The sequence below is a fragment of the Bos indicus genome, chromosome 2 (genome assembly GCF_029378745.1).
Source record: "Bos indicus isolate NIAB-ARS_2022 breed Sahiwal x Tharparkar chromosome 2, NIAB-ARS_B.indTharparkar_mat_pri_1.0, whole genome shotgun sequence".
Lineage (NCBI taxonomy): Eukaryota > Metazoa > Chordata > Mammalia > Artiodactyla > Bovidae > Bos > Bos indicus.
In genome coordinates this window covers 25364794-25379954 of record NC_091761.1, presented here as the reverse complement: position 1 = coordinate 25379954, position 15161 = coordinate 25364794, and the positions used below count along the sequence as shown (strand labels likewise).

General features: G+C 36.3%; 1 protein-coding gene across 6 annotated transcripts in view; it reads right to left on the bottom strand.

Annotated features, from left to right (window-relative positions):
* The window catches only part of TLK1 (tousled like kinase 1), a 249020-nt gene that overhangs the window by 34553 nt on the left and 199306 nt on the right, over positions 1-15161 (bottom strand). For all 6 annotated transcript variants that reach the window (XM_070799047.1, XM_070799031.1, XM_070799040.1 and 3 more), the window contains one exon: positions 13200-13388. In XM_070799047.1, the coding sequence (XP_070655148.1) occupies positions 13200-13388 (189 nt within the window). The remainder of the gene's footprint in view (positions 1-13199; positions 13389-15161) is intronic.

The window sequence follows — 15161 nt, the reverse complement described above, 5'->3', positions numbered from 1 at the left end:
ACAAGAAGCCTTAAAATGCGAGGAGATGGGCAAAGGTGTTGGAATCACAGTGACATGACACGACAAGGGCTTGACTTGCTTCTGCTGGCTTGCAGTTGGAAGGGGATCATGAACCAAGGAATGTGGACAGGCTCTAGAAGCTGGAAAAAGCAAGGATTGTTTTCTAGAGCCACCATGAGTAATGCACCCCTGACAATACCCTGATTTTAGCCCAGTGAGATCCATTTTGGATTTGTGATCTCCAAAAATATAAGATAATAAATTTGTGTTGTTTTAACTCACTGAATTTGTGGCAATTTGTTACAGCAGCAGTATGAAATTACTATAGATCCTGGTACCTAGAAAGGGGATATTTCCATAACAAATACCTAAAAATATACAAGTGACTTTGGAAGTGGGCAGTGAGCTTGGAAGTGGGCAGTGAGCAAGAGGCTAGGAGAATTCAGAGGAGCATGATTTTAAAATAACCTTAGGCTGCCTTGAATAGGCTATTAGCAGAAATATGAATATTAACAACTCTGCCAAGTGAGGATTCGAGGAATTCCACAAGGAACACAGTGTGGAAAACCTATTGCCTTAAGAGAACACCTAAATTGTCATGAATGGATCATCTGGTAGATAGGAGAGGTGCAACTGGTGAAAACTCAGAAGGAAATGAAAAATATGTTATAGAAAACTGGAGGAATCCTTGTTACAATGGAAGAAAGCTTAGCAAAACTGTATCCTGTAGTTATACAGAAAGCCAAGTATGTAAGAAATGAACTCTGCAGATTTCCAAACAGTGTTCAAAGTCTGGACTGGTTTCTTCTCACTGTTTACACTAAAATGTGAGGAAAGATAAATCAAAGGTAAGAAATAAGAAATGTTCAACCAAAAATTTAATGGGTTTAATCCAACCAAGATTTAATGGTTTAAGAAATTTTCATTTTATTCAGAGTGCAAAATACACCAAAATTGAGATTCATGGTCAAAGCTCCTCTTAAAACGGAAGGTGTAGTTGAACAACCTTTTGCTAATATTCCAGAGAAGCCAGAGTATTCCTCACATAAAGTCTTTAAAAAGATGAAGTGTGTGACTCACAGATCCCTTCAGCCTTCTTAGCAGAAGTCAAAAATAGTGATAAAATTATCTAGGGAAAAAAAAAAAAAAAAAAACCTGGAGGAGCCCCTTGTCTAATGGAATGAATGCTTGTGTCACACATGAGAGACCCACAAGATTCTTGAGAACTTTATACCAACAAAAACACTGCCAGCTTGGATTTTAAGGGACACAGACAGCACAAAGTGAAAGGCTGTCAAAGAGTCAAAACTCTACAAACAAGAAACTGGTTGTAAAGCTACTCAGCAGCAAATACATGCTAACCTTCACGAAAAAGAAATCTTTATAAAAAAATGGACAGAAGCTTGAAAAGTCACAAGCTACAGAAAAATTATTACCAGATCTTGAAACCTGAGTTTGCCTGGATGGATTCTGAAACTGCCAGGATCAGTGACACCTTTAATCTTTTTCTGTTTGAAAGGAAATGTCTATAACTCTTATCCTATGGCTGTCTCCATCACTGTATTTTGGAAAGAGGTAGTAACTTGTCTCTTGATGTTCACAGGTTCATAGGTTAAGAGGAATTATTTTCAGGGCAGATTATACAAAAGTCTCACTCATAATTTATTTAGGTAACAAAATTTAGAATCTCTAAGTTGATGAGATTTAGGTAAGGTTTTTTAACGTGGAGTTAAGGCTATAATGAGGTTGACAAGACTTTGCAGATAGGATAAATGAATTTTGCATGTGGGAAAGAAGTGAATCTTAGGTCAGAGGGGAGGCTGTGTAGGTAGAATAATGACTTTCCAAAAATGCCACATTTTAATCCTCAGGACTTATGAATGTGCTCAACAGAAAGGATAAAATGGGATTAATATCACTAATTAGCTGACCTTAAAATACAGTGATTATCTTGGATGATACAGCTATGAGTACACAGTGTAAAGAAAAACAACTTTTATCGGAAGGAAACTGGGAAAAGGCACGTAAGTGGTAATATCTGAACCGGTTTAACAGAAGCAACAGAAAGCAGCCAGGAGGAAGAAACAGGGCACACAAGGACATGGTGACCCATAAACACAGCATGTAGACATGCAAGCCAAAAGAAAACTGGATGTATACTGCAGATTAAGGAAATTATCTTTTATCGGTTGCTTGCTAAGAGTTTAGACAGATCGATGCTGAATTTTACCTATTATTTTTTATTTTGGAATCTATTAAGATAACCATATAATCTTTCTCTTCATGTGAAAATTACACTGATTTTTCTTATTTTAAACCAAGCTATCATACCTAAAATAAATCCAAACTGGTCTTGATAAATTCTCATTTTTATGTATTATATGTGGGGTTGCTAATATTTTATTTAATATTTTTGCATTTACTTTATAAATGATATTAGACTATCATTTATCAATAGGGCTTCCCTGGCAGCTCAGTGGTAAAAGATCTGCCTGCTAAAGCAAGAGGTATGGGTTCGATTCCTGGGTCAGTAAGATACTCTGGAGAAGGAAATGGCAATCCACTCCAGTATTTTTGCCTGGGAAATCCCATGGACAGAGAAGCTTGGCAGGCTACAGTCCATGGGGTTGCAGAAGAGCTGGACACAACTTAGGCTTCAGCAATATGTGAACCGTGAACTTCGAGATGTTCAAGCTGGTTTTAGGAAAGGCAGAGGAACCAGACATCAAATTGTCAACATCTGCTGGATCATCGAAAAAGCAAGAGGGTTCCAGAAAAACATCTATTTCTGCTTTATTGACTATGCCAAAGCCTTGACTGTGTGGATCCCAATAAACTGTGGAAAATTCTGAAAGAGATGGGAATACAAGACCTGACTTGCCTCTTGAGAAACCTATATGCAAGTCAGGAAGCAACAGTTAGAACTGGACATGGAACAACAGACTGGTTGCAAACAGGAAAAGGAGTACGTCAAGGCTGTATATTGTCACCCTGCTTATTTAATTTATATGCAGAGTACATCATGAGAAACGCTGGGCTGGAGGAAGCACATGCTGGAATCAAGATTGCTTGGAGAAATATGAACAACCTTAAGATATGCAGATGACACCACCCTTATGGCAGAAAAGTGAAGAAGAATTAAAGAGCCTCTTGATGAAAGTGAAAGTGGAGAGTGAAAAAGTTGCCTTAAAGCTCAACATACAGAAAACTAAGATCATGGCATCTGGTCCCATCACTTCATGGCAAATAGATAGGGAAACAGTGGAAAACAGTGGCTGATTTTATTTTTGGGGGCTCCAAAATCACTACAGATGGTGACTGCAGCCATGAAATTAAAAGACGCTTGCTCCTTGTAAGGAAAGTTATGGCCAACCTAGACAGCATATTAAAAAGCAGAGACATTGCTTTACCAACAAAGATCCATCTAGTCAAGGCTATGGTTTTTCCAGTAGTCATGTACAGATGTGAGAGTTTTACTATAAAGAAAGCTGAGGGCCAAAGAATTGATGCTTTTGAACTGTGGTGCTGGAGAAGACTCTTGAGAGTCCCTTGAACTGCAAGGAGATCCAAACAGTCCATCCTAAAGGAGATCAGTCCTGGGTGTTCATTGGAAGGACTGATGCTAAAGCTGAAACTCCAATACTTTGGCCACCTGATGAGAAGAGCTGACTCACTGGAAAAGACCATGATGCTCGGAAAGATTGAGGACAGGGGAAGGGGGCGACAGAGGATGAGATGGTTGGATGGCATCACCAACTCAGTGGACATGGGTTTGAGTAGACTCTGGGAGTTGGTGATGGATAGGGAGGCCTGGCATGCTGCGATTCATGGGGTCGCAAAGAGTCGGACACTGATGAACAACTGAACTGAACTGAACTAGCCACTAAACAACACCATGACAAATTAGGCTATAACTTTCCTTTCCGGTATGGTCTTTCTTGAATTTCAACACAACTGCTGGCCTAAAATTAAGTTGAAAGTATTTCTCCCTTAGCTGTTCTTCAAAAGGTTTTGAAAGACTGGCACTATTTCTTCCTTAAATGGCTAGTGGAATTCATAGATGAAATCATCTGTACCTGAGTTTTTTATGATCAAAGATTTTAATTATAGATTCAATTTTTTTAACGTTACAGAACTATCTGATTTTGTTTGTTCTAGTGTCAATTTTGGTAACTTGTATTTTTCTAGAAATTTATCCATTTCACAAAAATTTTAAATTCAAGTCATTTATAATATTTTTTTCTTTAAGTATGTGTACATTCTATAATAACATTGTTTCTTTCATTCCTGATGATGATTCTTTTCTCTCTTTCTTGTTTTCAATTTTATTAGTCCTTCCTCACCCACATAAAACCCATAGACATCCCTTTTGGACTGGCTGATGCTCTGTATTTTATGATTATTTCCTGTATCAAAATTTCTGCTCTTATTTTTCTCTTCCTCCTTTTCTTGGTTAATTCTGCTCATTCTCTGATAAAAGTTTTACCTCAATAATTTTTGCCATGCAGCACTTTCACCATCATTCATCTAAAAATATCTTCTCATTTCCGATGAGACTTTTGCACTATCTTTGTTTCTGATTTCTAGTTTAATTCCACTGTGATGAGAGAACATATTTTATATGATTTCAATCCATTAAGTTTCACCCATGAGTCCTATCTAACATTTAAAGGAAGAAACAATGTCAGTCTTACATAAAACTCTTTCAATCCTTTGAACTTTGCTTAGACCTGTTCTACGACTCGACAAGGTCAATTTTTATAAAAGTCCATTTTTAAAAAGAACATATATTCTATAAATGTTAGGGGGTAACATGCTCATTAAGTCAAGCCTGTCAATCCCACTGAAATTTTCTATACTCATGCTGTGTTTCTATTTTATATTGTTTTATTTTTATCTATATGTTCTATTACTAAAAAATGTATGTGTTGAATTCTCCCATTATAATTTGTGTATATGTCCATATATCCTTAAAATACTGTCAATTTTTTATCTTGAGGGCATGTTGTTATGCATACAAATTTAGAATTATTGTATGTTTTGGTGATTTTAAACTTTTATAGTTATGAAATAATCACTATTTCTTATAATTTTTTGGTTTAAATTTTACTGTATCTGCTATAAATATGGTTTTCTTTCAATTGCCATCTGTCTAGAATGTTTTTTCCCTTAATTTTTACATTTAATATTTTTTTCTTTTGGTGGCCCCCTTTTTTTTTTTGCTGTGCCTCATGGCCTGTCAGATCTTAGTTCCCTCATCACCTAACCAGGGATCAAAACTGCATTCCCTGCAGTGGAAGCAGAGTCTAAACCACTGGAAGTCCCCCTGTTTGGCCGCTTTTGAGAATTTTTTCTGTTTTCCTTGATTTTCTGAAATTTCATTATGATGTGTTTGAGTACTTCTTTTTATTCATCCTACTTGGAATTCTCTGGCCTTCATGAATCTATAGACTGATCTTGCTCATTTATTTAAAATATTCTCAGTTACCTAATCTCCAAATATTGCTTCTGCTCCATTTAAGATCATTTTCTACAGAGTCATCTGACTCGTCAATAGTAGTAATTTAAGTTAGAAGACAGTAAGATTCTATCTTCAAATAACCACCAACCTAAAAGCAGTAAAAATATTTCAAGAATGAAGGCAAAAGAGTTATTTTCAGACCAACCAAAACTGAGAGACATCACTACCAACAGACCCACACTAAAAGGAAATTACTAAAGGGTATTCTTAGGCAAAAAGATCTCACTAGAGGTAAAAATCAGAGATCCAGGATCAATGAAACAAAGGGAGAAAAATCAAATCAATAAAATTAGAAAAGAAAATGGAGAGATCACAACAGACAACACAGAAATACAAAGGATCATAAGAGACTACTATCAACAATTATATGCCAATAAAATGGACAACTTGGAAGAAATGGACAAATTCTTAGAAAAGTACAACTTTCCAAAACTGAACCAGGAAGAAATAGAAAATCTTAACAGACCCATCACAAGCATGGAAATTGAAACTGTAATCAAAAATCTTCCAGCAAACAAAAGCCCAGGTCCAGACGGCTTCACAGCTGAATTCTACCAAAAATTTAGAGAAGAGCTAACACCTATCCTGCTCAAACTCTTCCAGAAAATTGCAGAGGAAGGTAAACTTCCAAACTCATTCTATGAGGCCACCATCACCCTAATACCAAAACCTGACAAAGATCCCACAAAAAAAAGAAAACTACAGGCCAATATCACTGATGAACATAGATGCAAAAATCCTTAACAAAATTCTAGCAATCAGAATCCAACAACACATTAAAAAGATCATACACCATGACCAAGTGGGCTTTATCCCAGGGATGCAAGGATTCTTCAATATCTGCAAATCAATCAATGTAATACACCACATTAACAAATTGAAAAATAAAAACCATATGATTATCTCAATAGATGCAGAGAAAGCCTTTGACAAAATTCAACACCCATTTATGATAAAAACTCTCCAGAAAGCAGGAATAGAAGGAACATACCTCAACATAATAAAAGCTATATATGACAAACCCACAGCAAACATTATCCTCAATGGTGAAAAATTGAAAGCATTTCCTCTAAAGTCAGGAACAAGACAAGGGTGCCCACTTTCACCATTACTATTCAACATAGTTTTGGAAGTTTTGGCCACAGCAATCAGAGCAGAAAAAGAAATAAAAGGAATCCAAATTGGAAAAGAAGAAGTAAAACTCTCACTATTTGCAGATGACATGATCCTCTACATAGAAAACCTAAAGACTCCACCAGAAAATTACTAGAACTAATCAATGACTATAGTAAAGTTGCAGGATATAAAATCAACACACAGAAATCCCTTGCATTCCTATACACTAATAATGAGAAAACAGAAAGAGAAATTAAGGAAACAATTCCATTCACCATTGCAACGGAAAGAATAAAATACTTGGGAATATATCTACCTAAAGAAACTAAAGACCTATATATAGAAAACTATAAAACACGGGTGAAAGAAATCAAAGAGGACACTAATAGATGGAGAAATATACCATGTTCATGGATTGGAAGAATCAATATAGTGAAAATGAGTATACTACCCAAAGCAATTTATAGATTCAATGCAATCCCTATCAAGCTACCAACAGTATTCTTCACAGAGCTAGAACAAATAATTTCACAATTTGTACGGAAATACAAAAAACCTCGAATAGCCAAAGCGATCCTGAGAAAGAAGAATGGAACTGGAGGAATCAACCTACCTGACTTCAGGTTCTATTACAAAGCCACAGTTATCAAGACAGTATGGTACTGGCACAAAGACAGAAATATAGATCAATGGAACAAAACAGAAAGCCCAGAGATAAATCCACGCACATATGGACACCTTATCTTTGACAAAGGAGGCAAGAATATACAATGGATTAAAGACAATCTCTTTAACAAGTGGTGCTGGGAAATCTGGTCAACCACTTGTAAAAGAATGAAACTAGAACACTTTCTAACACCATACACAAAAATAAACTCAAAATGGATTAAAGATCTAAATGTAAGACCAGAAACTATAAAACTCTAGAGGAGAACATAGGCAAAACACTCTCTGACATACATCACAGCAGGATCCTCTATGACCCACCTCCCAGAATATTGGAAATAAAAGCAAAAATAAACAAATGGGACCTAATTAACCTTAAAAGCTTCTGCACATCAAAGGAAACTATTAGCAAGGTGAAAAGACAGCCTTCAGAATGGGAGAAAATAATAGCAAATGAAGCAACTGACAAACAACTAATCTCAAAAATATACAAGCAACTCCTACAGCTCAACTCCAGAAAAATAAATGACCCAATCAAAAAATGGGCCAAAGAACTAAATAGACATTTCTCCAAAGAAGACATACAGATGGCTAACAAACACATGAAAAGATGCTCAACATCACTCATTATCAGAGAAATGCAAATCAAAACCACAATGAGGTACCATTTCACACCAGTCAGAATGGCTGCGATCCAAAAGTCTACAAATAATAAATGCTGGAGAGGGTGTGGAGAAAAGGGAACCCTCTTACACTGTTGGTGGGAATACAAACTAGTACAGCCACTATGGAGAACAGTGTGGAGATTCCTTAAAAAACTGGAAATAGAACTGCCTTATGATCCAGCAATCCCACTGCTAGGCATACACACTGAGGAAACCAGAAGGGAAAGAGACACGTGTACCCCAATGTTCATTGTGGCACTGTTTATAATAGCCAGGACATGGAAGCAACCTAGATGCCCATCAGCAGATGAATGGATAAGAAAGCTGTGGTACATATACACAATGGAGTATTACTCAGCCATTAAAAAGAATACATTTGAATCAGTTCTAATGAGGTGGATGAAACTGAAGCCTATTATACAGAGTGAAGTAAGCCAGAAGGAAAAACACCAATACAGTATACTAACGCATATATATGGAATTTAGAAAGATGGTAACAATAACCCTGTGTATGAGACAGCAAAAGAGACAGTATTGTATAGAACAGTCTTATGGACTCTGTGGGAGAGGGAGAGGGTGGGAAGATTTGAGAGAATGGCATTGAAACATGTAAAATATCATGTATGAAACGAGATGCCAGTCCAGGTTCGATGCACGATACTGGATGCTTGGGGATAGTGCACTGGGACGACCCAGAGGGATGGTATGGGGAGGGAGGAGGGTTCAGGATGGGGAACACATGTATACCTGTGGTGGATTCATTTTGATATTTGGCAAAACTAATACAATTATGTAAAGTTTAAAAATTAAATAAAATTAAAAAAAAAAAATTAGTTAAGAACCAGGAACCATGCAAGTACTATATAAGCTTCATCTCATTTCATCTTTTCAACATTATGACATAGGTACTTTCACAAGGAAGTGGAGGCTCTAAGACATAAAACAGTTTACCAAAAAATAAAAAATAAAACTGGAAAAGTCAAGGTTGGATTCCACATCTGACTAAAGAGCTTAAAATCCTAAGCACTACACAGCAGTAACCTTCTTTAATAGTACTTACTTTCTGGCTGCACTGGGGCTTTGTTGCTGTGCAGGCTTTCTCTAGCTGCAGTGAGCAGGGGCTACTCTCTAGTTGTGGTGTGCAGGCTTCTCACTGCGGTGGCTTCTCTGTTGCAGAGCATGGGCTCTAGAGTGCACAGGCTCAGGAGCTGTGACACACGGGCTTAGCTGCCCTGTGGCTAACTGCCCTTAGTCGAATCTTCCTCGACTAGAGGCTGAACATTGGCAGGCGGATTCTTAACCACTGGACTACCAGGGAAGTCCTATTTTCTACTTTAATTTCTTGATAAAGAAATAATGAAAGATTCATGACCTCTATTCTAATTACTTTACTAGATGTTCTGCACAAACAGATATAAAAGAAGTTTTAGAAGACTACTGCAATGCATGGCTGATAAAATCAAATTAATATATATGAATCAAAGTGTTTCTGTCACTTTTTTCCTTATTTAAATCTGTACTTATGTAAGGATGCAATACAACTGCTATGTTGTATTACTTCATCTGCCACTCTAAGAACACAGCAGTATAACTTCAGAGTTAGTTCTAAGTCAACATATGCAATTAACTGAGATGGAAGTGAGATAATCTACGACTAATAAACTACTGTTAGAGCTAGAGAAGCAAAACACCTGTGGCAAACTAGAAAAATGGTCTTTTGAGAAGGAGAAAATGAAATTCAATCATATGCTTATGTACTATAATTTAGTATTTACTGACCATTTTCTATATGCCAGGCACTGTACTAGATACTGGGGGCATAGAGAGAAGATGGAGAGATAAGAGCTCCAATACTGACAGGCGCAGGTACAAAAGGTACCTAACTCGAGGGGAAATGGGGAAGAAACTAGGAAGAAAAAAGGTCAAAAAGGATTTACTACTGGAACTGACATACAAGGCAAGTCATAAAGGATAAATACAAAATGGAACAGGTAAAGAAAGGCAAAGAACAAGATATACAAAGGTGCAGAAACAAGTAAAGCAGAGTCCATTTAAAGCACTGAAAGAATTTAATGCAGATGCCTAAGGAAGACACTGGAGGAGAGAAATCAGAAGGCCTATAAAGGGTCTTCATGAGAGTGAATTTTATCTTAAACGCTGGTGAAGGAGGTTAGACATGAAAAAGACATCAGGTGAAAGGTAAGAAACAGTAACTGATGTTAAAAAAGAGAGAGAGCAGCAGTCGTACAGTAAGATAGTGGTAGTGAAGATGGACAAGATACAAAAACGTTATGTAAACAGACACAGAGAACAAGGAAAAGGCAAACATCTAGGATGTTTCCAGTGTCATTAACTGAGTGGATGATGATGCTGTGACTGAATACAGAGGTATGAGTATCAGGTTATCACTGAATACCTCAAGTGATAACTGAGTCCTATCCTTCAAGGGTCAAGGAGAAGCTTTCAAGAGGAATCAATATTTAGTATGGGATTTAAAAGATGAACAGAAATTATGACAATGGGCTGGAGTTTAAAAGTTGGTGGTGAATGGGAGGCACTGGTCAATGATAAAAGATGAGGCAAGAGAGGTCAGAAGCTGCCAGGTCAAAAGTACTTTCTGGACTATATTATCCAAGCAATGTAGAATTATGTTAGGTTTACAGGGAAGAAAAAGAAAGGATTGTATTTTTATTTTGGAAAAAAAAGGACTCTGACTATAAGATGACCTAGACCAAAGTTGAAAGATGTCAGAGTGGGTGGGGGTGGGAAGAAAGAACCCAAGTGAGAAATGGCAGTGGACACATTTGAGTGAAGACTGGATGTCTATGGGGTGGAATTAAGCTTACACACCACCTTCTGTATAATTGCTCACCTATCCATCCACTCTTTTAAAAGCAACAAATTTACCCATCTTTGAAAATGAAGTCATGTTATTTTTTTAAAATATCAATAGCCAAAGGATTTAATTGCAAGTCACAACCACCCCCTCCCCATCCTTGCCCAAATCAGGAAGGACTTAAAAGATGGAAGCACATTTTGGACTTTAAAATATAAGATTATCACCACTTATTTATTAACTAAAAGATAATAAAAATGGATTAAGAAAAATAAATGGAATACTGATTTAAAACCTGTAACAACCAAAATTCTGGTATGTGGAATTGAGAGGATGGTGGTACCATTTACTAACTAAGAAAACAGGAGGAGGCAAGGAGTGTGTGTATGTGTGTGCATAGAGAGAAAAGAGAAAAAGAGAGGGGGGGGAAAAGGGGGTTGGGGAGGACAGAAATGGGAAAGATAATAATAAATACCATTTTTGTTTTGTGTGTTTAGTAAATACAGTTTTGAATAGGCTACCATTAGAGGCACTTGTGAGGCATTTAAGTACCAATACCAATTAAGCAAGGATATGACATTCAAGACTGAGATATAAACATTTGACACTCAAGAGAGAAAAGTAGGCTGGAGACAGAAGTTTAGGTGTCAGTAGCATAAACAGGGCAACTGAAACCCTAGGAGTAGCTAATACTCATGGAGAATACACAGAGCAAGTGGTAAGATGGCCTAGGACAGAGCCTTAAAAATCCTATGCTTTACAAATTGATAATGTAAATGATGTCCACAGAAGAGACTTAAAAGATGTAGTCAGATTAAGTTAAAATGAAAATCAGAAAAAAAGGTTATCAAAAACTATGGCAAGAAAGTGTCTTTCCAGAAAAAATAAGTAGTCAACAATATCCAATGTTGCCAAGTTAAAGACTCAAATGTCTGTGGCATTTAGTATCAAGGACATAATCTTTAAAAGAACAATTTCAGTCAATAAAAGAGAGAATGGAAAGTGAGGTAGCAGAGACTGTAAGCAACGGAAAGTCTTTCAGGAAACCTAGTTATAAAGATGACAATATGGAGACTGGAGAGATTTCTAATTGATAGAGAGTTTTTTGTTTTGTTTCCTAAAAGGAAGGAACCAGTGGACAGCACAAGGGTGAAGATATACGATAAAGGAGGTATCAACAGAAGAGGTCCCTGATGTGGCAGGGGATGGGCTTCAAAGCACAGATGAAACAGTATCTTTCAACAAAGGAGAAGCATATTAAAACATAAAGCAGAGGGTGTGTGTATGTATTTTCCACTCACGTAAACTTATATAAAGTCTTATAAAACAGAAAAACTATATAAATTAGGTTGCATCTATATACAGAAAGTATAACAATGGTGTTTTTTCCAGTGGTCATGTATGGATGTGAGAGTTGGACTATAAAGGAAGCTGAGTGCCAAAGAATTGATGCTTTTGAACTGTGGTTTTGGACAAGATTCTTGAGAGTCCCATGGACTGCAAGGAGATCCAAACAGTCTATCCTAAAGGAGATCAGTCCTGGTGTTCATTGGAAGGACTGATGTTGAAACTGAAACTCCAATACTTTGGCCACCTGATGCGAAGAGCTGACTCATTGGAAAAGACCCTGATGCTGGGAAAGATTGAGGGCAGGAGGAGAAGGGGACGAGAGAGGATGAGATGGTTGGATGGCATCACCAACTCGATGGACAAGGGTTTGGGTTGACTCTGGGAGTTGGTGATGGACAGGGAGGCCTGGCGTGCTGTGGTTCATGGGGTCGCAAGGCACTGGACACGACTGAGTGACTGAACTGAATTGTTCTCTGTGAGATAGGATCATGGTCTTTACTGTTTTATTGTTTTTTCATATTTTTCAAATTTCCTATGATAAGCATATAATTATTTTTTAAATGTCTCCAACTTCTGAATTATAAAAAGTAGTTCACCATTAAAGCAGGAAACCTAGAAACTAAAGCAGGAAGGGGAAAAACAATACCTATAACCTCTGAATGTGCTGCCTTCATAGGTTGACAAAAATATGTCAGCTTACTTAAGCCAACAGTTTCTCAGAAAAAGGAACATTAAGAGGAATACTGAACTAGTATAATCAAAATTGACAAGTGACTCTACTTCATTCACAGACACAGAAGAAAAAGTGAACTCTAGCTTCCTCTTAGCTACCCAAGTCTCCATTTTAAAACAGGATTACTAAATCTCCACTTAGGTAGAATTCAGATTTGGAGGCTTATTATTCATTTAGAAGTAAATTTTTGCAATACTGTTTTCCTTCCTGGCCATGATGATTTTTACTATTTAATTATTAATAACACCCACTACTAACCTTCATGCTCACTGGCAACACTTAAAAAAAAAGAAATTAAAAATGCAAACTTACAGTTGTGGTAAATTTGGTCTAACGAAGGGATCATTTTCTGCTCCATTGACTGCTTTGTTTTTCCTTTGTTTTGATTCAGAATTGGTAGAGGGTGCCTGAGAATTATTAGCTGTGGGAGGTTTGCGTTTGGCTAGAAGTTTCCTTTGCCTTTCAATATCTTCCCTTTGCTGATTCACCCATTCTTGTTGCCTACATAAAAATAAATGTGGAAAAAAATTAACCTTCCTTTACTTCTCACATTTAAAACATGAAAATACATTAGTAAACATGAAAAATCACATAATATAAACATGTAACGTTATGGTCCCACTCTTGTTAACCAACACCTTCTCACTGTCCTTTTCTCATTGGGAACATACATTTTTAAATGAGGTCTTCCCTAAACCCCCTGGATGAGAAAGATGTGTTGCCACATATAACTTCACAGTACCTTGTAGCTCCCCATCTTCTCTTTTCTAACACATATATCTATGGACACTTGATCTCAATATGTGTGGTTAGACTAAATCACTCCATGAGAAGACAATTATTTTATACCCTATTGTACCGTAAGTGCCCAGCACAGTGACTGGCACATGCTAGGCATTCAATAAATATTTCTTGAATAAAATAAATCAACTATTGAAAAAAAGAAATAACAGAATTAAGGAGGTTTTATACATTCATCTCACCACTGTTTAAAGAAAAACTTATAAAAGACAAATGTGAATTTATTAATAAAGTGTTATTTTCTAAATGTATCTGTTAAATTTCAGGGAAGGCTAAGTGGTATATTGAAATGAAACAAAAACTGACCTTAGAAATTTAGGAAGAAAGAAGGAATTTTGACACTTTAAAGAGAGAAAACACCAAGAAAAATTTAGATGGCATTGAAAAATGGGCAACTAATTTAACTAAAAATATTACTGTTTCCAATTGAAGCTTTTAAAAACCATCCTCTCATACAACATCTTAAGCCTGTTCTAATATAATTATCTTCCCTCTTAGGTCACCTTACCACACTAGGAAAAATTTTTAAAAAACTAAACGGTGATTGTGACAGGATGTGGAATTTTGTCTAATTCTTTAATTGTATCGAGATGATTTTGTTTTCCTTCATTGTATTAGGTGACATATCACACTGATTTTTTCTGCTGACCCATTCTCAAACCAGGAATAAATCCCACTTTGTCACAGTGTATAATTCTTTTAATGTAAAAAAAAAGAAAAAAAAAAAAAAACCCAAAACACATAACCTCCATGGTGATGGTACTCAGATTTAGAATAAGTCAAAAATTTCAGTTCCTCACTCCTTCACCCCTATTCAGACCAGGACTAGAGAACTTCCACTCTACCGACAAAGACTTGTTTTACACATGTTTCAGAGTCCCATGATCCCAGTTAAGGCAATGCAGAACAGGAAAGAAGGGAAGGAATGAAGGAGCACCCAAGTAAAAGAGCAAAATGTTGGAGAAAAGTCTCAAGAAGAGCAAGGTTAGAATGTGACTTTAATCCAGTTTTCTACTGGAAGTAGGAATAATTTCAGTTTATTTAAAAAATTAGTTTTAAAGCTAGTTTAGGGTACAATCAAGATTAATAAAAATAAGCAGCAATAATCCTACTGAAATAATGAAAGAATTAGTCTAATGGATATATACATATACACACACACATATATATATAGTGACTGATTATTCAGTAATGACCATACAGTTTAGAGATTATTAATTTAGTATTACTAATTTTTATTTCTCTTCTTATCCTCCAACTATTTTGGGTTATATCACAGCTTAAAAAATATACACTGATTAACCGTTTGATACTAAATATATATGTAACAACATACAGTAGGCCCTCAGTAAATGCTTATTAGTAAGAAAAATATACAAGCAATTCCTTAAAACTGGGTTATTGCTTTATTATAAAAGGATATAGCTCAGAAACAGCTCCAGTACTCTTGCCGGAAAATTCCACGGACGGAGG